Source organism: Gobius niger (assembly GCF_951799975.1).
Source record: "Gobius niger genome assembly, chromosome: 21".
NCBI lineage: Eukaryota > Metazoa > Chordata > Actinopteri > Gobiiformes > Gobiidae > Gobius > Gobius niger.
The window spans coordinates 22,898,533-22,926,270 of NC_136872.1; the positions used below are offsets into that span (position 1 = coordinate 22,898,533).

General features: G+C 40.8%; 1 protein-coding gene across 1 annotated transcript; it reads left to right on the forward strand.

Moving 5' to 3' along the window:
• Positions 1-6,631: 6,631 nt before the first annotated feature.
• LOC306980489 (FERM domain-containing protein 7-like) lies at positions 6,632-27,514 on the forward strand. Its single transcript, XM_079579895.1, has 13 exons — positions 6,632-6,829; positions 14,728-14,832; positions 14,905-14,947; positions 16,560-16,638; positions 16,711-16,808; positions 16,886-17,000; positions 18,042-18,189; positions 21,645-21,740; positions 21,826-21,989; positions 23,218-23,286; positions 23,356-23,431; positions 24,987-25,179; positions 26,409-27,514. Exons 1-13 carry the CDS (start codon positions 6,701-6,703, stop codon positions 27,431-27,433), a joined length of 2,340 nt encoding a protein of 779 aa, XP_079436021.1. The 5' UTR covers positions 6,632-6,700; the 3' UTR covers positions 27,434-27,514.
• The last annotated feature ends 224 nt before the right edge of the window (positions 27,515-27,738 follow it).

Here is a 27,738-nt window from a genome sequence, read left to right on the forward strand (position 1 = left end):
TTTTGATGGATTTTTGTCATTTTTTTGATGGATTTTTGTCACTTTTTTGATGGATTTTTGTCACTTTTTTTGATGGATTTTTGTCACTTTTTTGATGGATTTTTGTCATTTTTTGGATGGATTTTTGTCACTTTTTTGATGGATTTTTGTCACTTTTCTGCTGGATTTTTGTCTTTTTTTTGCTGGATTTTTGTCTTTTTTTTGCTGGATTTTTGTCTTTTTTTTTGCTGGATTTTTGTCTTTTTTTTGCTGGATTTTTGTCACTTTTTTGATGGATTTTTGTCACTTTTTGATGGATTTTTGTCACTTTTTTTGATGGATTTTTGTCACTTTTTTGATGGATTTTTGTCACTTTTTTGATGGATTTTTGTCACTTTTTTGATGGATTTTTGTCACTTTTCTGCTGGATTTTTGTCTTTTTTTTTTAATGGATTTTTGTCACTTTTTTTGATGGATTTTTGTCACTTTTTTTGATGGATTTTTGTCATTTTTTTGATGGATTTTTTTAAAGGCAACAAATAATCGTTTGAATGATCGTGATATCAATTATGACAAAAATAATCGTGATTATTATTTTTTCAATAATCGAGCAGCCCTAGTACGGGTTCTGTTTTGGAAATATGTCCTTTTATATGTATTGGGGTTAGACGCTGCAGGTGAATAGGGAAAAAAAATCAAATGTCGAGATATCAATTTGAAACTTCTGCTGTAGATCATGGACATACATATGAGGAAAAAATGTATTGCAAGAGTTCTGTCATTTCATGTTTTCGTTTAAAAAAATAAGGCATTTTAACCTCTTAACCCCCGCCTGAGCCGAGCACATGTTTTCCAGTTCGGCTTTAACCAAATCTAAAAGCTTCTGGAAAACAGCATCAAAGTAGAGACGATAACGAGACAATAACGAGAAGGAAACGAGGCTTAATACGCAATATAAAAGAGTACAAAAAAGTGAGGAAAATGTGACAAAAAAGCAACTAAAGAGCAACAATAAAGTTACACAAAAGTGGCAAAAATGTGACGAATACACTATAATAAAGCCACAAAAAAGCAACAAAAAATTTACAAAAAAGTGACTAAAATGCAACAAAAAAATGCAAAGAAAAAGAACGTTAAAAAAGTGACGACAACACAAGAAAAATAACATCTGTTTTCGATCAGTGTTGTAGGTCTTAGCTTTCAAATGAGGCGTTACTCTGGCCTATAAAATCAAGTCAAGAAGCGTTTAGATTTGGGTGATGCTGAGCTGGAGAAAATGCACTTGGTCCAGGAGGCAAGTTTCAACACACCCGAGCCCAACACTTGAGGGTGTGCTGGTGGACAGCTCTATCTAGTGGACAATGTGGAGAACTACAACAACTCACCACTGAAAGGCCCCAGAAGAAAAACAGGAAAGCATGATGTTGACAGGAAAAGACACACAAATAAAAAGGATAAATAAGGATAATAAATAATTTGTCTAAGAGCAGCTAATATTATTGCTTTTCTCTTTTTGAAAGCAATCCAAACAGACACTTCTCATTTGTTTATCACTGTAACAAATCCAGGGGCGGATCTCGTGGGGCAGCTGCCACCCCTATTAACCTCTTAACCCCCACTTGAACTGAGCACATTTTGGCATTACCCAAATCTAAAAGCTTCTTGGAAAAAAGCGTCAAAATAGCGACGAAAATGAGGAGGAAAATTCAGCAAAAGAGTGACAAACACGTGACGACAATGCCACAAAATAGCCACATAAAAGCAACCAAAGAGTGACCAAAAAAGCCACAAAACGGCAACAGTGTGAAAAAAAGCGATGAAATGTGGAGTTTTTTTATTTTTATTTTTATTACAAAAACGCATCTAAAAAACAATGGAAAAAATGTCCAAAAAGTGACGACGACATGAGAAAAAGATTGGTTTTGTTCAGTTTTGTAGGCCTTGAGGCGTTACACTGGCCTATAGGTTGCAACCTTTTCGATTTGGGTAATGCTGAACTTGGTTATGGTGGGAGTTAAGAGGCTAAAGGTCTTGCCACCCCAGCTGCCACCCAGGGGCGTACCAAATTCTGGGCCCTAGGTACAAACTATCTTTTTGGACCCCCCTCATATTTCTTGTTCTTTAACCACATAACAGTGGTTTGACAGTGCAGTTGATTTATTTTCTATTATAACTTTATTATATACAGCGACCTAAAAATGTAGATTAGTCCTGGATACTTTGTTCATTGTTTTGTTTTTGTTTGTTGTGTACTCGATGTTTGACTTGAAATTTCATCGGGATTGGCTTCAGTTACAGAAATTGAATAACCTTCAATCCCGGTAGTGATATAGATGTTTAAATTGGTGGTGGAATATTCTGCATAATGATTATTAGCATCACATTAAACAGGACGACTGCACCAGGGACATGGGATATTTGTGCTGGGAAAAACAAATGTGTGACTTTAAAGTAGGCATTAAAATGCTATTTTGCAAAAAAGAAATATTATACTATATGTTGTCTCATGAACAAAAAAGCTCAAGGGCTTCAGCCTCATTTAGTCTCGCTCCATATTTGAAGCCGGCTGAACCATTTGGCATATTTTTAAATTCATCCATCATTATTGTTTGTGCAAAATTCTGTGTAGCAGCCGTTGTATTTCAGCCCAGTTGTTCAATTCTTATATTATCAATTATGAAGAAACTTAGAAAGTACAATACAGAACCCTTTTTGCAGCACTTTTTAGGGCCCCCACCCTGCTCTGGACCCTGGGTACACAGTACCCTTTACCCCCCCAGTCCGACGCCCCTGCTGCCGTCCCATTGGTGTGATGTGATGCTCGAGACGCTACTTGGTGCTTCAGAGGCTCACGCTCAGTTAGTACTTTTTTGACAGGACAAATAATTATATAACTTTATAGCTAAATAAGGAGTCAGGTGCAAACTCCTCCCAAGATGATGATTTATTTAATTTTTTACAAAAGTTTAAATTTCACCTGAGTTAGAAACCCCCTGCTTATATTATGGACAATTCTACAATTTGTATATAATTTTGGGAGGCGCAGCAGCATCTAAACAAAAAAATGTAATAAGACTGATTTGACCTCTTAACTCCCGCCTGAACCGAGAGCATTTTCTCCTGTTCAGCTTTACCCAAATCCTGTAGACCAGTGTAACGCCTCATTTGAAAGCTAAGACCTACAAGACTAAATTGATTTTTTTCCTCACATCATCAGATTTTTTTTCATCACTTTTTTTGTTGGGCAGTCGTCTCATTTTTGTCAACTTTTCTTGACTTTTTTGTCACCTTTTTGTCACTTTTTCGTCAAATTCTTCACATTTTTTGTCAAATTCTTATCCCTTTTTTGTCCATTTTTTGTCATTTTTTTGTCAATTTTTTTGTCACTTTTATCGCATTTTCATCCTTGTTTTCGTCTCAGTTTTGTTGCTATTTTCACACCTTTTTTCCAGAAGCTTTTGGATTGGAGAAAATGTGCTCGGTTCAGGTGGGAGTTAAGAGGTTAAGCAGCAGTGTTGCCTAAAATTAGGGCTGGGCACCGTTAACGATACCAGTCTGGTAAAGGAAAAAAAAGTTTAGGTATTAAAAAAATGAAAGTATTGAAAACAGGGACTGAATAAACCAAAACATGTATCTTTAGATTGAAGTTTTGATGCTATTGGTCCAGGGGCAGCACTATGTTCCCTCCATTTTAGCCTTTTTTTCCCCCCCTATATTTTTTTTATCCCCCTCCCAACCTTTTACCTTATTTTTCCCTCTTTTTTTTCTCGTTTTCCCTTTTTTTTCCATCTCTTGTGTGTTTTTGCATTTGCATTATTTATGATTAATACACCACCCAAAATTATTCCCCATTTTTGCCCAATTTTTACCCCAAAAAATTCCAGAATATTTTCTTATTTTTGTCACAATTTCTCCCATTTTATCCCCAAAGTATTCCCCACATCACACACATTTGAACCCGGTATTGTAAATGTGCAGATCTTCCACACATTATTGTTCTGTTTTCTGGTTTTAGATGACAAATATTTTAGTACAGGTATCGGAAAAAGAATCGTTCAGGTATATCGGAAACCAATTTTCGTTAAAGTTACCCTGCCCGGATTGGATTAACGATTCTATATCTCAAACTGGGGAAAGTGATATTCCATAAGCCACTTTTTGCTGATTACAGTGACAATTGTCGGCTTATTGTCCCGAGATTTTGCAGAGTTCTCCAGGTGACTGTGGTTTATTGTGTTTATCGTGTGAAACGTGACACAGTGCGGCGCTTGAGTGACAAATAAACGGTCTAAAACGAGCGGCGAGAGTCCGGTGAGGACGGTCTCTCCGCCGCATTGCCGTGGTCAAAGTGGACGACAGTGACGGCCGAGCGTCAGAGCTGCGGGCCATTGTACCACTAGCCCACTTCCCCAGTCACGTCTCTAAAAGCATCCAGCCACCGTGAAATCTACACTATTCTCCTGCTCGCCGCGCACACAACACACACACACACACACACACACACACACACACACGCGCTGACAAACAAGCACACAGACGCACACGCTAAAGGGATGGCTTCGACTCCATATGTTTTTCTTCAAATGTTCATGTATTAAGATCAACTAAAGCCTGAATCTTTTGACTAAAAACAGGCCCCGCCCCCAGGTACAGTCCATGATCATGATAGACTCATTTAGCTTTTGTTTTCATCTTTGGACACAGACCTTTACTTATATCTAATATTTAAAACTAATTTAGGTCGACTAATGACTATAGTTTAAGGCCAATAAAGACTTATTCCCAAGAGTAGGTAAACGCACAAACTGTTGACTATAATAAGCATTTTAACACACTTGAATAAAAGGTGCACAAACAAAATTGATAGAGCTTTTTTTGTTTTTTTACATACATAGGCCACACTGGTTTGTAAGCCGCAGCTGTTCCAAGCCTATTAGAAGCAAAATCACCACTGGAAATACTTTTGTCTTCGTACGCGGTCAGATATTCCAAGAGAACAGTGGCCTACAGGTACATTCACTTTTATAAAACAGTGCTAAAGGAATAGGCCACAGTTTTTACATACTGAGATATGTTCTTACCTGAGCTTAGACGAGTTCATGTGTACCTGTCTGTCTGGTCTTCACGTGTGCCCTCAGTCGCGTAAACACAGGCACAGATGGCGTTAGCATTTAGCCTCTCCCTCTCTCCTCTCCACCACTACAAAAGTAGAATTACACAAAATTAAACAATGTGGATTTTCTAAACGGATAAAAAGGGGGGCTATATTGCAAGGCATAATAATACCAGGAGTACTTCGGCGCCTGCACAGTAAAGGGAAGATATTACTGTGTGGATGTCGAACTGGTATTACTACGTTATTATTATGGATGGATGGCTCTGTTTTGAGGTTGTCGACCCAAACATTTTACAATACAGTATGTATCGGAAAAAGTATTAGTAGTTTGGGAATCAGTATCTTAAACCAAGTATTGTTAAAGTACTTATATCGGAAAAATGCAACAGGAGGACCCAGCCCTAGAAACATAATACACTTGATGTCAATTCAGCAAATAAATCTGAACATATTTCATTTTAATTTGGACACAACGGGCAACTTTTGAGCAAAACATTGTGTAAACTAGAACTAGAAAAACTAAATATCAAGTGTGGGTTTAAATTACATGAATTGAGAGTATTAATCTTGTTTTTTTTAAAGCGATATTTCAGGATTTTTGACATAGTGCCTCATTTCCTAGTTATATAGAGTGTTGTTTATTTCTGGAGCTATGCTAGGCTAGTGCTATGCTAGTGCTAGGCTAGCGCATGTCTACGGTAACTAGTAGCCTGCATTAAAAACAGTCTGACCCAAGCACTGTGCACCGGAGGCAAATCACTTATAACACCAGACTAACAATATAAATGTATGTGTCGATAGAATAATTTTAACCATTTTGTATTTAAAAGAACTTACGTTTGAGCAGCAACGGCTTCGCGGTTGAAGGCTACGCCGCGGCGGAGTGATCTGCGAGAAAATAGACCCTCAAACTGCGGTAATTCACGTGATGCAAAGTCAGTTATATTTCAACCATTATAATATCGACACAGACATTTATATGCTTAGTCTGGTGTTATAAGTGATTTGCCTCAGGTGCACTGTGGAGTGGGTCAGACTGTTTTTAATGCAGGCTACCTCTTACGATAGACATGCGCTAGCCTAGTACTAGCCTAGCATTAGCCTAGCATCACAAACTCTTCAAATATAAGGACTGCATGAATAAAAATAAAAAAATAAAAAAAAGTCAACAGAAGTCAACAGCACTCTGGATAACTGGGAAATTATATCCTATGAAAAAAAAAAAAAAAAAAAAAAAAAAAAACCGAACCGAGCACATTTTCTCAAGTTTAGTATTACCCAAATTCTGGCACATTTTTGAATTCTGTGTGAAAATCAATGAACATGTAACAATATCCTTGTGTTCATAATGTACTGGCCTGTTATAGCCCGTACAGTAACATCCAGGGCAGTGTGTTAGTCTCTTATTGAGGCTCATCCACTGGAAGAAACCGCCTCTCCTCCTGAGTGCACCCAAACGCACCGCGCACACACCCGCGCGCGCAGTACACCGAAGTACACAAAAGTACACACCGGTACACGCAGCAGTACGCAGCCTCGCAGTAGTGACAGGAGCAGAGGGAGAGAGCGGACATGGCGCTCCTCTTCAGCTGAGCTCTGGACCCCATGGAGGACCTGGGGCTGCGCTGCCGGACGCTGCCCAGGATCGGAGCCTCGTCCCGGGCGCAGCGCGAGCAGAAGCTCCGGCTCAGGGTCATCTTCCTGGACGACAGCGAGCGCACGTTTGAGGTCGAGGTGAGACTTTGGACTCAGATCTTTTAGTCTTTGGTTTAACAGGGAAGTTAGAGGTGCTTTAGATTTCACTGTAGGGTGTGCAGATGATGTCACAGCAAATGTGTCAGACATAGGGTTCTGCTCTGAATGAAGATGAAGTAAGTGCAATCATTAGGGGAGAGTGGGGTGAGATGAGACATTTTTATGTAAAACAGTATGATATTCATACAACATGTTTCTATTTACACACTTTTTGGACACTTTCTATTTGTTTGCATCTTAGAATATATGGTTTTTAAGATGCTGGTCTCCAAAAAGTGAAATTTACACACACAAAAAATCACATTTACATTTTTCCTGCATTTCCAATTACATGCACATTATGACACAAACCCCCAAATAATTTAATGTAATATTAATTTTTATTTGCTTGTCTCTACCAAACCCATAACCGACAATAAACATGGAAAAACTCTTAAAAAACGTACATTTAAATGTTTTCATTGTTTCTTATGGGGCGCATTACCCCATTTTCTCTTCTTCGAAAACACAAACATAGAGGAAATCTGCCTTAACTATTGGACAGATTTCTTTAAATGACTTTCTGCTCATTTCCGGACAATTTTACACATTTCCAGATTAGCGATGGTGCTTCATCGATCCCCCACTCGTCAGTGTTTCCGGGTAAAGGATCCGGGAACTCTTTTGGAGGGAGATTTGAGATGATGTAATGGTGTTTAATGAGTGTTTCGGAAACGGTTTTGGCCTAAAAACTAACCTGAGATTTTTACTTGTGCTGTCACTTTGTCATCGTATTTTTGTTGCTTTTTTGTTGACCTTTGGATGCCTTTTCATAATTTAATGCTTTTTTGTATTTTTTTTTGTTGCTTTTTCCATCGCTTTTTTGTTGCTTTTTTGTTGCTCTTTTTTAATACTTTTTCATCACTTTTTGTTGCTTTTTTGAAAAAATTTTTATGCTTTTTCATCACTTATTTGTCGCCTGTTTTGCTGTGTTTTAGTTGCTTTTTATTGCGTGTTTTTTTGTTTTTTTTTCATTTTTGTTGCTCTTATGATGCTTTTTTTGCTGTCTTTTTAGGACTGGGCGATATGGACTAAAAGTCATATCCCTATATATTTTGGTTGAATATCGATATACGATATATATCCAGATATATTTTCCGCAAAGTGAGAGCTGTGAAATGAAAGTCAAAGTCAAATACGAATAGTTATTGAAAACTCAATATAAAATGATTGTAAACATAACCACTGTATATCAAAGTTCCGTAAGATGCACATTTAAATAAAAATAGCCGAGAACAGTGGTTCCCAAAATGGGGTCCGGGGCCCCCTGGGGGGCCTCAGAAGCACTACAGTTTTTGTCTGCAAAAACAAGTACATTGAAAAAAGTTCATTTTGAATGGAAAAATACATTTATCTGGACAAATACACCAGTAAAACCAGTTTATATCCTACTGCCATTGCTATATGTTACTTTTAATGTCATTTAAGCTGTAAAATTTTAAAACATTCCTTTGAATTGAGTAAACTATTATGATTTAAGGGGCCCGTGAGATTTTCTGATCAATAAGGGGTCCACGATGTCACGGACTTTGGGAATGGCTGGCCTAGAAAATAAAATAGGGCAATCTTTTTCTGAGGGCAGCGACAAAATATAGTGCTCAGTTTAAGATAAACTTGAGATTAGCCGTTTCTTTTTGTTAACTTAATATCTTATCTGAATTTGAAATAACCCGATATATGCGATATGGTCTGATTCCATATCTCATTTAAAAATAAATCGATATATCTTAAACATCGATATATCGCCCAGCCCAATGTCTTTTCATCCTCCACTACACTTTAACAGTAAATTGTCCTAAAACAATAACCTGAATATGAACAAGAGGCTAAACTGTGCTGTTGAAATAAAGCAGCTGGAGTCGGTGGATCAGATGTTACTTGGTTTGTGGATGAAACCGTCTTAAGAGAAAGGCCTGACCTCGATGTAAAGAGCTGGAGGCCAGAGTCAGAGCGGACGTATAGAAACCACATAAAAGCTGCTCCAGTTTGGGAGTACTGGAAATCGTTTAAAATAAGGAATTTCTCTTCAATCTTAAAGGGAAACTCTTTGGATTGTGACTCTGAAAGCGACTCCATATCCTGACGACCTTGATTTGTCCGTCTTTCTACAACACTGTGGTGCTTTAGACTAAGTTATATGATCGACACGCCTTCCCATTGTCAACACTGTAGAGCAGGGATAGGCAAGTTTTCTTAATGGAGGGACAATTTTTTCATTGTAAAAAGACCGAGGGCCGAAGCAAAGCACCACACTGGAAACATGACCATCTTAAATTAGATAAATTACGTAAAATTGCTTGAATAAAGGTCATTTATGTTGATTTTGAGTCTGTTTGGACTCTAAGATAAAGATACAAATGCTGATGGAACAAAACAACTAGAGCCGGGACAGCCTCTGATTATCTCTCTGCCCAATACAACTTTATCGTGTCTGTGTTTTCAACAACATCAGCCATGTAAATAAGTCCATAGCTAACGGTTAGCAGCTAACCGCTCGCCCGGCGCTAACTAGCTGCTTAGCAAGTCTAATGCACTAATAACATCAATAAAGCAGTAACTATATAAAGCAGCCTTTGAGATGATCACACACTGAGCTGGGCTTGATGCATTTGTGGTTTATCGCGGACCTTTCATCAACAATGAGCAGTTAGCGATTGTAACCAGCTAACGGGGCTAACCTGGAATCACCATTGTCCACTGGCACAAATAATCGTCCTTTATTCGGACATATGGGCTGGATATGAGCTTAAAGGGGGGGTATTATGCAAAATCGACTTTTTCAAGCTTTACATCATGTTATTATGTCATTCCCTCATTAAAAACATGCCTGAAGTGTTGCCTTGGCACATTCACGTATTTTTGAGTCATCTGTAAAAACTCTGATGGCGGCCATTTTAGGGATAGGTTTGCCTGAGTCCTCCTAGGAATGCCCCCACCTCCTGGAGACGCCTCCGAGCTTTCGTCACCAGCCGAGTAACCAACCACTGCTCCTCAGCAGAACCCCCTCCCCACTGATGCCACAGACAGCGTGTGGAGGGGGCGTGTCTGAAAGGCTCAGAGGTTCTTAAAGAGACAGAGGCCTATTTCAAGACATTCACTACAGCCATTTTGAGAGAGACATTTTATACAAGGCAGTTATTCTAATTTACTGCATTTACAGACCAACAGAAGGTTTGGTCATCATTGTAGTGTGATATAGACTGGTGCTGTGTGACTGAAAAAAGCATAATACCCCCTCTTTAAATACTAGGGAGAGTAGATCGTGTGTATAGCTATAGTTGAAGATCCATAGGACATGGCAGTAACAAAGAGGGACTAGTAAGAACTAAAACAGCAGTTCTTTTTCAGTCAAGAGCTCCTTCCTACGCTTTAAAACACATTCAAAATCACTCGCCCCTGACGTCTCAATCAATCAGTGGTTTTGTAAAGCCCAATATCACAACAGGAGTCGCCTCACAGGGCTGCACAAACCATTAAGGCAATAAAACAGAACCGAAAAGTCAGTCTGAATGCTGTTTAATAGCAACAGGAAGTGCGCTAGGCTACGATCACAGCGCCGCTCAGTGGATGAAACTTTGGGAGAGCAGAACGCCCGAATTACGACGTATCTGTTGTAAGTAATAACCAGTGAAGCTGCAGTTTAATGAAGAAAGCTTATTTAAGTTAATGACATAGATAGAGGGAAAGTTTCACATGGTCGGCACGGCAACAGTTTAAAAATGTTTACCTCCATCTACCTCTGCACAGCGCCACCTCCTGGTCTGGGGTGTTAAGAATGAGCAAAACACATGGACAAATTCACTTTTCACTATAGTCTTTGAAAGTTAGTCGGCATCCACTAGTTTATTTTCTACGTTTTGTGAGCAGAACTAAATGAACTCTGGCGCGGGTTCGTCTCTTCCCCTCTTGAACCGGATCCAGCAGCGGTTTCGCGCTAATTGTCGATGATTTGTCTGGAGTTTGTTTCCCATAATCACAGGTTTTCTGACATAATGGCCCTCAGCTGCTGCCCTCGCGCCTCTGGAGAACTCCAAAAGAGGCGTTAAACACATGCGAGCGCAGCAATGTGGGTAATTACTAAAGACGAACAGGAGACAGGCCGCTCAGGGGGTCCTCACGCTTTGGCTTTACTTTGTACTTTAGTTTTAGAAAATCAAACGCGGCCTGGTTACTCTCACTGCAAAAATTCAAACAGTGGGAGGAAAGAGTATTTGAATCCTTACATTTCTGCCTACTTTGGTCATAAAATGTGGTCTGATCTTTATTAAAATCACAAGAATGAGTAAACCGTGTCTGCTTAAAGTAATGCCACCCAAACAATTACGTTTTATCATATTTGTATTGGCCGTAACATGTAAACTAGGGATGCACCGATACCACTTTTTCTAAAACCGATACGAGTACTTTGATTTAAGAACGATACCGAATACCAATACGAGTACAAGGCATTTTCTTCAACATTCTTAGTTTTTTCACAGCCGATTGGTTTGTAATTAGTTAATTTACTCATGTACATTTCCTTAAGTAAAGTAGGCGACACATTTAAGAGCCGGTATATTAGAATTGTGCTGATGCCATTTATTTATTTATTTTATTTTTACTCAATATAATGTTTAATTTTTATTGCACTCTCCATCATTGACAGAAAAGCTCATGTCCAAAAGCTCCTCAATTTCATGTATGTATTTTTACTTAACAGTAGTATTGAGATGTTACTTAAATGGTCTCTTTTTGTCTTTACTTCAGCTTCGTGTAGATTTTCTCATGTGTTTGTAGTAACTTAGCGAGAAGCTTCAGCGTTTTCATTGTTCTGCTGCAGCTCATTTTGGCTCAATATAAACATGCTGTATCTCTTTAATTTGGATTTTCTGAGGACTTTTTAGTCGCTGGGTTAGTTTTTCAGATGAATAAACCCCTGGGCATAAAACGGCGTCAGAATGGCCAAAACTGCTAGCCATGAGTTAGCAACATTAGCCTGTATGTTGTAAACACTGCAGACGCTGCAGCACTAACAACATTTAGCTCTGGTTAAATCCAGCACAGACTCTGATTTAGAGAGCGCAGTCTGTAATAAAGTCAGCTCTACGTGGATTATTGTATTTACAATAAAGAATTCTCCAGTTTGTTGCTATTTTCTCTCCTCAGCTGAGAGCTGCGCCTCGTAGGTGCGTCAAATGGTATCGGTTTCTGGTATCGGGACCTCATGAATGAGTACGAGTATCAGTACAAGCATGTGGTATCGGCCCAATACTGGTATCGGTATCGGTGCATCCCTAAGGTAAACACTCGCAGAACAGCGTGTACTAAGTAACTCTTGCCCCTGTTGTGTACAGTATGTATACGTCTAATTACGAAATGCGCTTCAATAGATGTGGAAAGATGTGGATGGATTTAGAACATTTTAATTTGCAATTGTTAACAAACAGTTAACAGAACTAAGTAACTCTTGCCCCTAGAGTTACTTAGGTGTCGTAGCGTGTTGCGGTTTTTTTTTAACTTATTAATTGTCTGTGAGAGTAAATACTACACTGACAGAAAAGGCAAAGGGACAGAGGGATATTGTACATCCAATTACACAATGGAGATCATTTTTTTCACTCAAACTTGGCTGTAAATACTGTTTAAGTGACGTTAGCCCGCAGTTAGCTTTGCCCGTTAGCCTGTTAGCTTCTTCTTTGTGATTCTTTTAGTGTGTATTAGTGACTCCGACCCAGTGCTAGCCCGCAGTTCAATCCAAAAATTAAAACTTTTCAACCGGAACAAGATCGTTTTTCATTTGCTTCCATTCCATGTATAAAAGTACTGCAAACAATTAGTGTCACGGACGAAATAGTAACAACCGGGTTAATAATAATCTACTTCCACTGGACACAAACAACTAAAACGCAACTTTATCTGAATCTCAGTTAAAATAACAACAGATAAAACTCCAACAACTGTTTTACACCGATTGGAATAATATATCTCACCATTTCTCCAGACAAAATTAAGATTTTTTTATTTAAAATGAGCCCTGTGTATTGTGTATGGAAAAATAATGTTGTAATTCATGTCAGAAAAGACTTACTAAAGAAAATCCAGAGTGAATGTAATATTTATTTGTGATCCAATGTTTAAAAAGAGCCTTGTTTTTGGCTCTACAGCAGGTTATATTCAGCAAAATCCCATTTAAAGGTCCTATATCATGCAAAATCGACTTTTTGGAGCTTTTAGCCATGTTGTTTTGCTATTTCCTTATAAAAAACACCCCCAGAGTGGTTTGTGGCTTCATTCACACAGCTCTCAGTAATCCTCCTGAATCCTGCTCTCTGAGGCTCCGCCCTCTCCTGGTGAACGACTGAGTGTTCAGTTGTGTCGTCACAGCGGAACGGAAGTGCTCGACTTCTGTAATGTAATGTCTTAATTCTATGCTTACGGACGGATTTTAATTTGGAAAACAGCGTTTTCATTATTTCTGTCGTAAGAGAGAAACAAAGAGAGAAAAAATAAAAGAAAAAAAATAATTGAAAAAAGGATGTGCCCGAGGTGCTTCCAGGTCAGCTGTGGCCAAAACAAACACATCGCGTCTGAACAGATCAGTCATGTTTGCGCTGCAGCTGTGAAGATGGAGCTCGTTACCTACTCTTGACACACCTGTTCTTCATTCTTAACTAACGATAATGTCACGGACGGAGAAAAAGAAGCGCGTTTGGCTACGAGGACGAGTTTATTCAACCTTTTTCAGGAAGAGGCCACTCAGCTGTTTTTTTCTCCGGGATTCAGCGACTATCAGCCAAAACATTGTTTTTCTGTGACTGTCTCTGATGGATGTTTGGTGAACCTTCGCCAGAATCAAAGTGGATTAACTTTTATAACCAACGCGAGTCCCACATTGTAAACAGTGATGGAGCAGAGGGTGAGTCAATCCAAACGCGGGTTAGCTTGTGTGTTAGCATATTAGCTTGTGTGTTAGCCATTTATGAAGCTGTGTTGCAGATGTCAACTCCATATAACTGCATCGTGAAGTAACTTCACTTATTGCTGTTTATTTATATTACGGTAAAGTTGTATGTGCGGAGAGAGGGGGCGGAGTTAACTGAATCGAAGCGTTGTGTCTTCCGGGTTCGAAAAATACCTTCAGAAAACACTTATTTATCTTATATTTATCACAAAAATGAGTGCTCCATAGTGGTAGAGGTACAATATATCATATAAATGCCTATACTTAACTTTGGAATGGCTAAAATAGCATGATATAGCTCCTTTAAGTGCATAGGACTCCAGAGTGTTGTTGATTTCCGGAGATATTTTTTTCTAAAATTCAGGCAGTTCTTATATTTGAAGAGTTTCATGGCGCAAGGCTAGTGCATGTCTATGGTATCAGCTAGCCTGCATTAAAAACAGTCTGACCCTGACCTGCTCCACGGTGCAATCAGCAACACTCTGGATATCTAGGAAATGAGGCCCTATGTCAAAAATCCTGAAATATCCCTTTAACACTCCCATGAAAAACAAGATATATCACTTAGACGATTCCTGGTTTAGTCCTGGTCTAGGCCTCCATCATCAGCGCCTTGATGGAGGCCTCGGCGCTTTTGAGGTCAGAATAAGGAGATTTCCTTTCAACAAATCCACATGCAGACAAAAACCTTAAAACAATTTCCTCCTTAAGCAGCGTGACATCCGAAATCCCAGTTCAAAGAGTCGTTCCCTAAATCCTCCAAAGCCGATGTGAATGATCCGCGCCACATTTTGAAGTCCGTCTCCGGAGGTTTCCAGCCGCTTGAGTCTCGGCGCAACGCAATTATCTTCTTCACTCTGTTCTCTCTCTTTCTCTCTGTTCCTTTTTTTTCTTGCAGCACAAAGTTTTAGGCGTCGACTTCTTCAACAAAGTGTGTGGTCACCTGAAGCTGCTGGAGAAGGAGTATTTCGGACTGGAGTTCAGACACCACAGCGGCCATTACGTGAGATACAAAATAAGATTTGAGAAGCAAAGCGTGTTCAGAATATTCAGTTAAGGATGTTTTTTTCTGCAGGTTTGGTTGGAGCTGATGAAGCCACTGGCCAAACAGATTAAATGTAAGTCAATATCGTAGATCGTCATCCTTGCGCTCGCTGGGTGAGGAAAGCCCCTCTGCTGCACGGTACGGCTATGCTAGTTCCTCTGACCTGAAGTTGTGAGAGCCAGTACTTCCTGTCTGTGTTCTTTTCCTGGAATAATAATCATATTTTCTAAAGATTATGTTGTGGGCAGTGAGTTCGTGGTAGATGATCATTTACTCTGTGTTCAAATCTTGATGTAACGAGTTCAGAGATCGTTTGTCTTGAAGCTAAAGGCTAACATGCTATAAAAAAATAAAGAATGCACTATTTCAAATTATATAATGCATGAAATTAATGTTAGCCTTTAGCTTCAAGACAAACTCACAGATCCTTATAAACATAGACGTCTCCTCTACGGAAATATTTACACTGTACAGCAACTCGTTAACCTGCAGTAACACGAACAGGAAGTACTAGCGCCCACAACTTCAGCTCAGAGGAACTAGCGTAGCCACATTGTGCAACAAGCCAGCTGACATTGCTGTAATACCACCCCCTAGTGGCCAGGGGCGACTCTAAAGACACTTTGTACACAGCGTTCTTATGAAGACTTTGCACCTCTGTAGCACTGCTTTAAAACCTGACTCCAAATAGTTAATTTTTTTCTAAAAATTGCGGAACTGGGTCATATTTTTAACTTTTAAATGTATGATGGACAGGCTCTGGAGCTCTGTGGAGGCTTGTAGCCGGTCCGCCTCCCACCTTCTTGCCTTTTAAAGGAACTGTCCTTGATTTTTTTATTTTCTGTTATTGAAATAAAATTAGTTTTGTCCTTTAGTATATGGTAAAAGCAGACATTAATCCAAAAAACACTCGTTTTAAAGCCTTTTAAACAGTCATAAAATGTCAGGCTTGTAGGCATTTCTTGCAGTGAAGTGATGGTTTTCCTCCTGAAAGTTGTGAAACCTGGTTTAAAGGAACACCGTCTGTAGCAGGAGACGGAGCCGCCATCGTTCCACATATCGACTCTTCCCCGTACACACTTCTGTTTCCACCACACACACTCACATTTGTTGTGGCCTGCGCCCCCACGGAGGAGCACGCTGTACAGATCGTCATTAAAAGTTTTTAGAGCCGCGATGAGAACAAATGTGGACAAATACTGCCCTCTGGTGAGAGTTATGGAATCATTCAGAGGAGCCAAGCGTTAGTAAAACAGAAGATACATGCTAAGATACATGCTAATACCAGCAAAATCCCCTTTTAGAACAGCAGTTATTAAATAGTAAATCTGTATGACCTGCGTGTTAATAGCAGGACTGTCCACTCTCTCGTTGCCAATCAGGGGCCAGAGTCTGTTCACGTCACATCAGACCCGGGTCAGCGCTTTGGCCACAGACAGAGGTCGCTCCCAGAGATTTAATTGAGGTGCAGCTTGTCCATATTCACTGAGATTTAGTCGGTGAAAGTTGTGTTTTTATGGTGACGCTCAAAATAGGTGTCGGTTTAGTATCAGATATTTGGAATTGATGCCAGATATTGTATTTTTTCCATGCGTTAATTCGATATTGAGTTAATTGTACAACCTCAGCCTTTAGTCTCACCTCACAGATCTTCAACTTGCAATATTGTCCTTTTCTCTCCTCAGACACAAGTGACCTCTTCTTCCGGTTCATCGTAAAGTTCTTTCCTCCCGATCCCGGACAGCTCAAGAGAGGCCTCACGCGGTACGCACCAAACCTTCTGTGTGATTTTTTGCCCTTCCTCCGCCTCATCCCGTCTCTCCCGTCTCTCCGCAGGTATCTCTTCGCCTTACAGATCAGACACGACTTGTCGAACGGCGGACTGACGTGTAACGACAACAGCGCCGCCCTGCTGGTGTCCCACATCCTGCAGTGTGAGTGTCGCCGGTGCAGAGCCAGGTCCGTGAGACGATGAGTAATGTTCGGTTTTGGTTGTTCGGTTTCTCTGCAGCAGAACTTGGGGACTACGACGAGGAGATCGACGCACAACATTTGGAGATGAAGAAGTACGTTCCCAACCAGGAGTATCTGGACCATAAGATCATAAAGCTCCACAAGAAACACAGGTACAGACAAAACAAACATTCCCATGTCCAGTATCATTAACCCCTTAACTCCCACCTGAACCAAGCACATTTTCTCCAGTTTGGTTTTACCCCAGTCCAAAAGCTTCTGGAAAAAAAGCTGTGAAAATAGCAACAGAACTTAGACGAAAACAATGATGGAAATGTGACAAAGAAGTGAGAAAACATTGACAAAAAACTGACGAAAAATTGAAGAAAAAGTGGCAACATTGTCACTAGAAATTGACAAAAAATGTGACAAAAAATGACAAAAATTTGATTTAAAAAATGACGAAAAAATGACAAAAAATTTGATTTAAAAAATGACGAAAAAATGCCAAAAAAATTGACAAAATGTGACAAAAAAGTGAGAAAACATGGACAAAAAAGTGACGAAAAAATGACACAAATTTGATTTAAAAAAGTGACGAAAAATGAAGAAAAAGTTGCAAAAATTCGAGAAAAAATGACAAAAATGTGACAAAAAAAGACAAAAATTTGATTTTAAAAAATGACGAAAAAGTGACTAAAATATGATAAAAAATTGACAAAAAATGGACGATAAAATGACAAAAAAAACGTACAAAATGAGTTCAATACCCAACAAAAAAATGATGGAAAAAAAATCTGATGACGTGAGGAAAAAGATCCTCGGTTCAGGCGGGAGTTAAGAGGTTAATAACTAAAATGTTTGTAAGCTACAGTATAACTAATAATATTACTCAATCAGTAAAGTTCAATTAATCATTGGTTTCAAATGTAAACAGTGTCCTCCTGACTGGACCTGAGAGCCACTCCTAGTTTACAAAATTAGAAGAGAGACACAGAATTTTCAGGAGTAAATCATCAAGCTCCTCCCCCTCCCCTCGTTTAAGCTCATCTCATTGGTCAAAGTGACGGCCCAGTAGATTCTGATTAGTGTCTGAGATCAGCAAAGGGAGGGACAAGTATTTTTACATTCTGTTAAATTACATCTATTACATTTGTAAAACATTTAAATGACAGATTATCACTTTAACGAAAACCTTCATGTGTAACTTCCAGAGGAGCGACTCCGTCTGAGTCGGATATTCATCTGTTGGAAGTGGCTCGAAAACTGGACATGTACGGGATCAGACCCCACGCGGCCCACGACGGGGAGGGGCTGAGGCTCAACCTGGCCGTCACGCACTCAGGAGTACTCGTATTTCAGGTACTTCTACTACTACTGTTATCACGCACTCAGGAGTACTCGTGTTTCAGGTACTACTACTACTACTGTTATCACGCACTCAGGAGTACTCGTGTTTCAGGTACTACTACTACTACTGTTATCACGCACTCAGGAGTACTCGTGTTTCAGGTACTTCTACTACTACTGTTATCACACACTCAGGAGTACTCGTGTTTCAGGTACTACTACTACTACTGTTATCACGCACTCAGGAGTACTCGTGTTTCAGGTACTACTACTACTACTGTTATCACGCACTCAGGAGTACTCGTGTTTCAGGTACTTTTACTACTACTGTTATCACACACTCAGGAGTACTCGTGTTTCAGGTACTTTTACTACTACTGTTATCACGCACTCAGGAGTACTCGTGTTTCAGGTACTACCACTACTACTGTTATCACACACTCAGGAGTACTCGTGTTTCAGGTACTTTTACTACTACTGTTATCACGCACTCAGGAGTACTCGTGTTTCAGGTACTTTTACTACAACTGTTATCACGCACTCAGGAGTACTCGTGTTTCAGGTACTTTTACTACTACTGTTATCACGCACTCAGGAGTACTCGTGTTTCAGGTACTACCACTACTACTGTTATCACACACTCAGGAGTACTCGTGTTTCAGGTACTTTTACTACTACTGTTATCACGCACTCAGGAGTACTCGTGTTTCAGGTACTTTTATTACTACTACTACTACTGTTATCACGCACTCAGGAGTACTCGTGTTTCAGGTACTTTTACTACTACTGTTATCATGTACTCAGGAGTACTCGTGTTTCAGGTACTACCACTACTACTGTTATCACGCACTCAGGAGTACTCGTGTTTCAGGTACTTTTACTACTACTGTTATCACGCACTCAGGAGTACTCGTGTTTCAGGTACTACCACTACTACTGTTATCACGTACTCAGGAGTACTCGTGTTTCAGGTACTACCACTACTACTGTTATCACGTACTCAGGAGTACTCGTGTTTCAGGTACTTTTACTACTACTGTTATCACACACTCAGGAGTACTCGTGTTTCAGGTACTTTTACTACTACTGTTATCACGTACTCAGGAGTACTCGTGTTTCAGGTACTACCACTACTACTGTTATCACGCACTCAGGAGTACTCGTGTTTCAGGTACTTTTACTACTACTGTTATCACGCACTCAGGAGTACTCGTGTTTCAGGTACTTTTACTACAACTGTTATCACGCACTCAGGAGTACTCGTGTTTCAGGTACTTTTACTACAACTGTTATCACACACTCAGGAGTACTCGTGTTTCAGGTACTTTTACTACTACTGTTATCACACACTCAGGAGTACTCGTGTTTCAGGTACTTTTACTACTACTGTTATCACGTACTCAGGAGTACTCGTGTTTCAGGTACTACCACTACTACTGTTATCACGCACTCAGGAGTACTCGTGTTTCAGGTACTTTTACTACTACTGTTATCACGCACTCAGGAGTACTCGTGTTTCAGGTACTTTTACTACTACTGTTATCACGCACTCAGGAGTACTCGTGTTTCAGGTACTACTACTACTACTGTTTACCACGCACTCAGGAGTACTCGTGTTTCAGGTACTTTTACTACTACTGTTATCACACACTCAGGAGTACTCGTGTTTCAGGTACTTTTACTACTACTGTTATCACACACTCAGGAGTACTCGTGTTTCAGGTACTTTTACTACTACTACTACTGTTTACCACGCACTCAGGAGTACTCGTGTTTCAGGTACTTTTACTACTACTACTACTGTTATCACGCACTCAGGAGTACTCGTGTTTCAGGTACTACTACTACTACTGTTATCACACACTCAGGAGTACTCGTGTTTCAGGTACTTCTACTACTACTGTTATCACACACTCAGGAGTACTCGTGTTTCAGGTACTTTTACTACTACTACTACTACTGTTATTACACACTCAGGAGTACTCGTGTTTCAGGTACTTTTACTACTACTGTTATCACGTACTCAGGAGTACTCGTGTTTCAGGTACTACTACAATTACTTCTACTCCTATTATTACAATACTCTAACTACTCTAATTACTCTAACTTCACACTACTCTTACTCCTCTTTTTTCTATTCCTGCTCCTCTCACTCTTATTTAGGGTGACCAGATTTTCAACATTAATATCGTTTGTAAAAGTCTAAAGTCGATTAAATGGACCATAGACTTTTGTTATTGGTTCATTCGCTTTGGTAACTTTGTGTTTGATGTAGCGGCTAACCCGGTAACTTAGCTAACTGCTACTGCTAACAACAACCAACTGTCATTCTAAAAGGTACGTCATTTGTCATCCATGAATCGTCATATTTTGGCGTAAATGTTCAAATAAATCTCCAGATCCAAAAAATAAAGGTTGTAGTTAGTTGCTAATTTAATAATTGGTAACTGGAGTAAATTTAGTGTCACTACATGAAAACTGCAGAACAGGGGTGGGCAACGTCAGGCCCGAGGGCCAAATCCGGCCCTCCAGCACAGCACCTCTGGCCCTCAAGATGATTTTGAGAAACATTATTACACAAATCAGAGAGTACTTTTAACATTGTTAGAGTTAAATGGGAAAGAAAAAAGGTAGAAATACTGTCAATGCACCCGATTAGGTCATATAATATGTACAACACTGGCGTTTGAAAGAAGTGCACTGGAAAAAGAATCATCGTTTTATGGAAGAAATTATATAAATCTACTTGAATTAACAGATTAAATCTAAGGTTTGAGTAGATTTGGTCTGGTTTAAGATGAGATAGAACCTCTAGTAGTAGTTATTCTCTTAATTTTGTGTCATTTCAAGGGAAAAACAATTATTTGTTTTGTTCCGACTCAAATTCAACATAGAATTTGATGAATTCAAGCCATTTTAAGTCATTTATCTCATTTAAGATGGTAATTTTTCCAGTGTTGTGCTTCACTTTGGGCTAATAATCGTAATAATCAGCGCCTTCGTCCCTCAGTCTATTTACAGTAAAGAAAATCGGCCCTCCGCTAAGTAAACTTGCCTACCCGTGCTGTAGAAGCTATTGAAGAGAAATATCCATAAATGTTCATATTGTGACACACATTTCAAAATAAATGTCCAGACCTGAAAAATAAAGGTTGTAGTAAGTTGCTAATGTAATAATTGGTGCCACTACATTGAAAACTGTAGAAGCTATTGAAGAGTATTATCCATAAATTGTCATATTTGTGCATACATTTCAAAATAAAGGTCCAGACCCCCCCACTCTGCCAATCAATGGTTTTGCCAAAATCCAAGGGGACAAAGGCTTCAAAGCTGAGACGTCCGGTCACCCTACTCTGACTACTCATACTCCCACTACTCCTCTTACTACTGCTCTATCCTCCTACTCTTACTACATCTCTCATCACTCTCTTCCTCCTCCTCCATTGATCGTCTCATTTGTCTTTTAGGGAAACACTAAAATCAATTCCTTCAACTGGGCCAAGATCCGCAAACTGAGCTTCAAGCGGCGGCACTTCCTGATCAAGCTGCATGATAAGGTCGGGGTACGTGACTCGACCTCCCCCCCCCCCGGCTTTACCCGGAGATAAACCCTAATGAAACCCGCTGTGCTGTGGCTGGTGTGTTCAGGCCCCGGTGAAGGACACGCTGGAGTTCGCCATGGCCAGTCGAGACGTGTGCAAGGCCTTCTGGAAGATGTGTGTGGAGTACCACGCCTTCTTCAGGCTGCCGGAGGAACCCGAGGCCGTGCACAAGACGCTGCTGTCCTGCAAGGGCTCCCGCTTCAGATACAGGTGGGACTAACAGTGGTGATTTGTTAAATTTGCAGCATATTTACGGAAATCAAAAGCTATTTCAATCAAAAACACCAGGTCAAATTGTATTTTACCATAGGACCTTCTTTGAGCAGCTTCAAAATTCTTAAATCCATTAAACTTGTGAGTTTTTGGAGAGTTTCTGCTTGGATTTCTTTGCTGGATGTCAGAATAGCCTCCCAGAGCTTTGTAGCAGCTGTTCTCTTAATCTGATGTATTTGTCTGGCAGAAACTGTCCTCATTGTGCCTTTATCTGCACAAACCTGTGTGTGTCTGAATCAGCCACAAATCTCTTAAAGGAACAGGCCACCGTTTTTCCATACTGAGATATGTTCTTACCTTAGCTTTGACGAGTTCTTTAGGACCTGTCTGATCTTCACCCGTGCCTTCAGTCACGTAAACACAGCGCAGACGGCGTTAGCATTTAGCCTCTCCCTCTCTCCTCTATAGCTCCAAAACAGGTCAAGATAGAAGCTACCAAGCTCTTCCACGTTTTCCCTGTTTAAATATGGTTATGTGAAGTGTTCCACTACAAAGTATAATTACACAAAATTAAACAACGTGGATTTTCTAAGCGGATAAAAGGGGGGACTATATTGTAAGGCGTAATAATACCAGGAGTAGTTCGAAATCCGCGCAGTAATCTTCACTTTACTGTGCGGATGCCAAATTACTCCTGGTATTATTACGCCTTACAATATAGTCCCCCTTTTATCCACTTAGAAAACCCACAAACGTGGAAGAGCTTGGTAGCTTCTATCTTGACCTGTTTTGGAGCTATAGAGGAGAGAGGGAGAGGCTAAATGCTAACGCCGTCTGCGCTGTGTTTACGTGACTGAAGGCACGGGTGAAGATCAGACAGGTCCTAAAGAACTCGTCAAAGCTAAGGTAAGAACATATCTCAGTATGTAAAAACGGTGGCCTATTCCTTTAACAGTACGATGATTAATCTTTCATGAAATATCAAAGGTTTTCATACCTAGACCAAGGTATTCAACTATTTCACACTTATCAGCAGAGAGATCCTTTTTCTTTCCTATATTGCTTGAAAATGATGATCTGCTTAATAAAGTCGAACGTCCTTATTCAGTAGTTTTTCCCTTAACTGGGCTCAACCTGAAAACTAATCCTCCCAGGAGTGTAGGTCGACTCCAGCTCAAGTCTGTATTTGAAATGAAAAGTCTGTGGATTATCTCTGTTTCCTCAGTGGTCGGACTCAGATGCAGCTGCTGGAGTGTCTGGGATCAGGAGACAAGAAGATCGCAACTTTCGACAGGTAATTTAAAGGCACAAGACGTCAAGGTGTCATCATTTTTACCAATTGTATTTTCCTTTTCACCTCCAGAACGTATTACCAGTCGGACTATGACGACAGACAGTGCAGATCTTCTCCAGACCTTCTCACAGACGTCTCCAAACAAGTGAGAACATCCACTACACATAAAGCAGCTTACAGAGCACTTCAGTGGTTCCCAGAGTCTAAATCAGGGGCCAAACACAGCAATGTCACACGTGAAACACATATAACTGCAAATAGTTATTTTTTGGGGGGGTATATACTTGCATTTGAGGCTATCTACACCAGGGGTCTCCAACCTTTTTCACCCAGCGAGCTACTTCTACTCAATAAGAACGGAAGAGAGCTACTTATGCTTCAAACTTTGCGGAAGGAGTGAAACAGCGCCCCCAATTTGACGCTGGTGGCCAAAAAGTGTACTGCATCCATATTAACCATTGAGAATGAATGGGAGAGAGTTAGGCTGCGTCTGAAACCATCAAATTGTAGCCTCTAAGCACTAACACTAGCAACTAACTCCTTAACCTTTCATGGGGTCGACTGTTAGATCTATGCAGTTAGTGAACTAGAGCTTCAGCAGCATTTGCACAATCCGTCCGTCCTTAAACAGGGGAAAGGGAAGTGACATCACCAACAGCTGTTTTTCTTCTTCTTTAAAGTTATTGGTGGAGTGCAGGCCAAACAAAAGTGCATGTCGCCCCCTACTGTCCAGTGTCCAACAACAACATAGTGTCCAAACAAAGACATTTAAGGAGAAAAATAAATCCAAATGATCCAAATATTTCCCTTTAGTGTTATTTTATTTCAACAGCTGTTTCATAAAGCTACAGTAGCAAATGATCCATGTGGCTTAAGTTTCTACTAAATGAAAACAAAAGCATTTAATCTGTTTCCTGAGTTTCCTCTTTAACACTGACATGTGACTGAGCTGTGGGGACGACAACATGGATTTATCACTTTTATAAAGTTTGGCTTGTGCAGAATCTTCATTTTTAATTATTATTATTGTTATTATTAAATGTGCTCCTGTCAATCAACAGTGGTTGCGCATGAATCACTCGAGGGTGGGGGCGAGGGGGGTGGGGGGATTTGGCGCAGTGGCTTGTGGGATGGCACATAGCTCCTAATCACCGGTTAGTTAGCATCAGAGTTCCCTATGCTAAAGTGGCTATGATAGTTAGCATCGAGGCTCCTTTTCCTAACTCCTTCCTAACTGACAGACCAATTCGGAAGCAACTTGCCATGGCGGACGCTGACGCACATCCGGCTTGGCATAAGAGCTCTTAGCAATCTGACCATTTTGGACGCAGCATTAGTATTAACCAGATGCTGCACAAAAGTAGCCTAGGTCACCCTCTGGCGGGTCAACGGAATTGTCCTAGCGGGTCATATTTGGCCCCTGGTCTAAATAATGACATCGTTGGCAGGACAGACTTTTGAATACTATATTTTTTAAATGTGTCTATTTCATTTCTGAACATTTGCAAACCTTCCATTAAATAAAGGAATGAGGTGATGGTTTTGATGGATAAAGAAATAGAAGAGCAACATCAGTTTGAATCGATTTGACCTTTAAGGCCTTTAGTTTGGCGTCGTCGAGGATCCGTGTATGACACAGTTTTAACGCACACCCTGTAATGTCCGTGTGTGTCGTCTCCCTCCGTCCCGTGTCTCCTCAGATTTTCGAGCACTCGTTCCCGTTCCCGGCCTCGTCTCGGGTGCTGGCCGTGCAGAGCGATAACGAGCTGGACCCGTCGCGCCGCAACCTCCACGACTTCGCCGCCTTCGACGCCACGTTTGACCCGGCGTTCGACCCAAGCGCGGTGGCCCGACGCAGCCACTCGTCCGCAGAGGTCTCCCACACTGCAAAACGTAAGCTGGAAATGGGTTTTCTGGAAATAAGTTTATCTCACTAAGGTCAAATATTCTTAACCCCCGTCATAACCGAGTGCATCGTCTCCAGTTCAGCTTTACCCAAATCCTATAGGCCAGAGCAATGCCTCATTTGAAAGCAAATTTCAAAGTCAATTTTTTTCTAAATTTTTCTTCACATTTTCATAATTTTTTCTGCAAATTTTTGTCATGTTTTTGTCACTTTTTCGTAATTTTTTGGTAATATTTTTGTCTTATTTTTGTCCTTTTTCGTCATTTTTCGTGTCATATTTTGGTAATTTTTTTGTAATTTTCCCCCCCAATTTTTCAGTTTTTTTTAAACTTTCATTTTTTCGTGATGTTTTTTGTCACTTTTTCGTCAAAATTTCATTATTTTTTTGTCACTTTTTTGTTATGTTTTTGTCATATTTACATCATATTTTCATGTTTTTTCTTCGTATTTTGGTCACTTTTTCATGGCTTTGTCACATTTTCATAATTTTTTCAAATGTCATATTATATGTCACGTTTTCGTCACATTTTTGTAATTTTTTTGTCAAATTTTTATAATTTTTTAATTTTTTCTCCCACTTTTTTGTCATTTTTTCGTTACATTTTTCATCACATTTTCAAAACTTTTTTTAATCACTTTTTCGTCACTTTCATCATTTTTTTGTCATATTTGTGTAATTTTTTAGTATTTTTTTTCTCCAATTTTTCATTTTTTTTTTTGGTACTTTTTCATCATGTTTTTGTGATGTTTTTTGTCACTTTTTTGTCCAATTTTCATTATTTTTTGTCACTTTTTTGTTATGTTTTTGTCATATCATATTTTCGTGTTTTTTTTCTTTGTATTTCACTTCATATTTTATGTCACGTTTTCGTCACATTTTCGGAATTTTTTTGTCCAATTATTTTTTTTTTCATATTTTTGTTATTTTTTAGTAATTTTTTTTCCAATTTTTCAGGGTTTTTTTCGTGATGTTTTTTCATCAAATTTTTATAATTGATTCATAATTTTTTTCACTTTGTCATTTTTTCGTTAGGTTTTTTATCACATTTTCATAACTTTTTTTTAAATCACTTTTTCGTCACTTTCATAATTTTTTTGGTCACATTTTAGTCATTTTTTGGTCCCGTTTTTGTCTCTTCATTTTCATCCTTGTTTTCTTCTTAATTATTTAAGTATTTCAGTAACTGTTACTTATCCAGATGTGTCTCTTTTGCAGTGCAGCCTTTCCGCCCCTTCACTCAGGTCACGCCCCTCACGCCCCCGACGTTCCACCCCAGCCCGTCCCCGAAACTGCGCTCCGCCTCCACCTCCGCGGCCGACGACCCGAGGCAGTTCGCGCGGGCGGGGCAGCTGCGCCAGGCCCAGCGACTGGCCGGCGTGTACGGCAACCGCTCAAAGAGGCGCCCCAACCCGCAGCCGCACCCGGACGCCCCTCAGGGATTGGTCCTCCTGTACCCCAACGACCCCGCCTACCAGTATCACCCGGTCCTGCCCACCTTCCCCCTCCAGGCGCCCCACCACCCGTACTTCTCCGACTACGTGGCGTCGCTGGAGCGGATCCCGCAGCCCGCGCAGAGGAGGCGGGACTTCTACCCCGCGATGGACGGGCGCCAGTCGCTTTACCCGCTGGCGCACGATTCGCCGACGCAGAGGCGGAATCACCTGCGGCCTGGCGTCGCGGGGCTGCCGAGGGTTTACCCGCCGGCGGGGGGGAGCAACGGGGGGCGGTTCCTGGGCGTCGGGCACGTGGAGGCGGGGCACTACAGCGACGATTCCAGCTTCCTCCCCGGGCTGCCGCGCCGCGTGGCCAGCCAGCCCGACGTCGAGTTCACGTACCCGCGCAGCACCAACCTGGCGTCCGAGTTCCGCCCGCTCGGCTACTACCCGCACCTAAACCGCCCGTCCAGGCCCACGTACCTGCCGCTGAACGCGTCGCCGTTACCGGAGAGACCGGCGTCCATGTACATGTTCGGCGGGGCGGGCGGCAGCTACAGCGACACGGAGCAGGAGGTGTTCTTCCCGTATTATTTGGCGCCGCCCCCGCTGGGGAAGGCGGGCAGGGCGGCGGCTGCAGCGGCCGGTCTGGCCAGGATGCGGTTTTCGTCCGGCAGCCTGCAGCTGGAGGAGGAGGACGAGGAGGATGAAGAGGAGGGGGGGAAGGTGAAGAGGGATGTGAGGATTGAAGTGGAGAGGACTGAGGGCGAGATGGGAGCGGCCAAAATCACCAAGATCACGCTGTAGAGGAGACGAGAACGCCGGGCTGCGACAACTCATTAGATATTTAATAATAATGAATAGATAAAACACAAAAGTAAATTAACAAATGGGATGGTTTTGCAGTGTATCACAATACTCAACTCCGTTCTAGAAATTAGGGATGTACCGATCCGATATTCAGTATCGGTAGCCGATCCGGGCATTTTGAGAGTATCGGGTCGGATTTGATGACTGTGAACAGGCCCGATACGAAAGATCTACGGTCATGGATCTGCAGCGGCTCCAGACTGCAGGTTAATCACAGCACAGTGGTACCTGCAGACTGGAGC

Excerpts from the sequence above, each read along its gene's own strand:
- LOC306980489 (XM_079579895.1), top strand. The coding sequence starts at position 6,701 with ATGGAGGACCTGGGGCTGCGCTGCCGGACGCTGCCCAGGATCGGAGCC. Across the intron at positions 14,833-14,904 it reads GACACCACAGCGGCCATTAC|GTTTGGTTGGAGCTGATGAA; the intron begins GTGAGATACAAA and ends TTTTTTCTGCAG. Across the intron at positions 17,001-18,041 it reads AAGCTCCACAAGAAACACAG|AGGAGCGACTCCGTCTGAGT; the intron begins GTACAGACAAAA and ends TGTAACTTCCAG.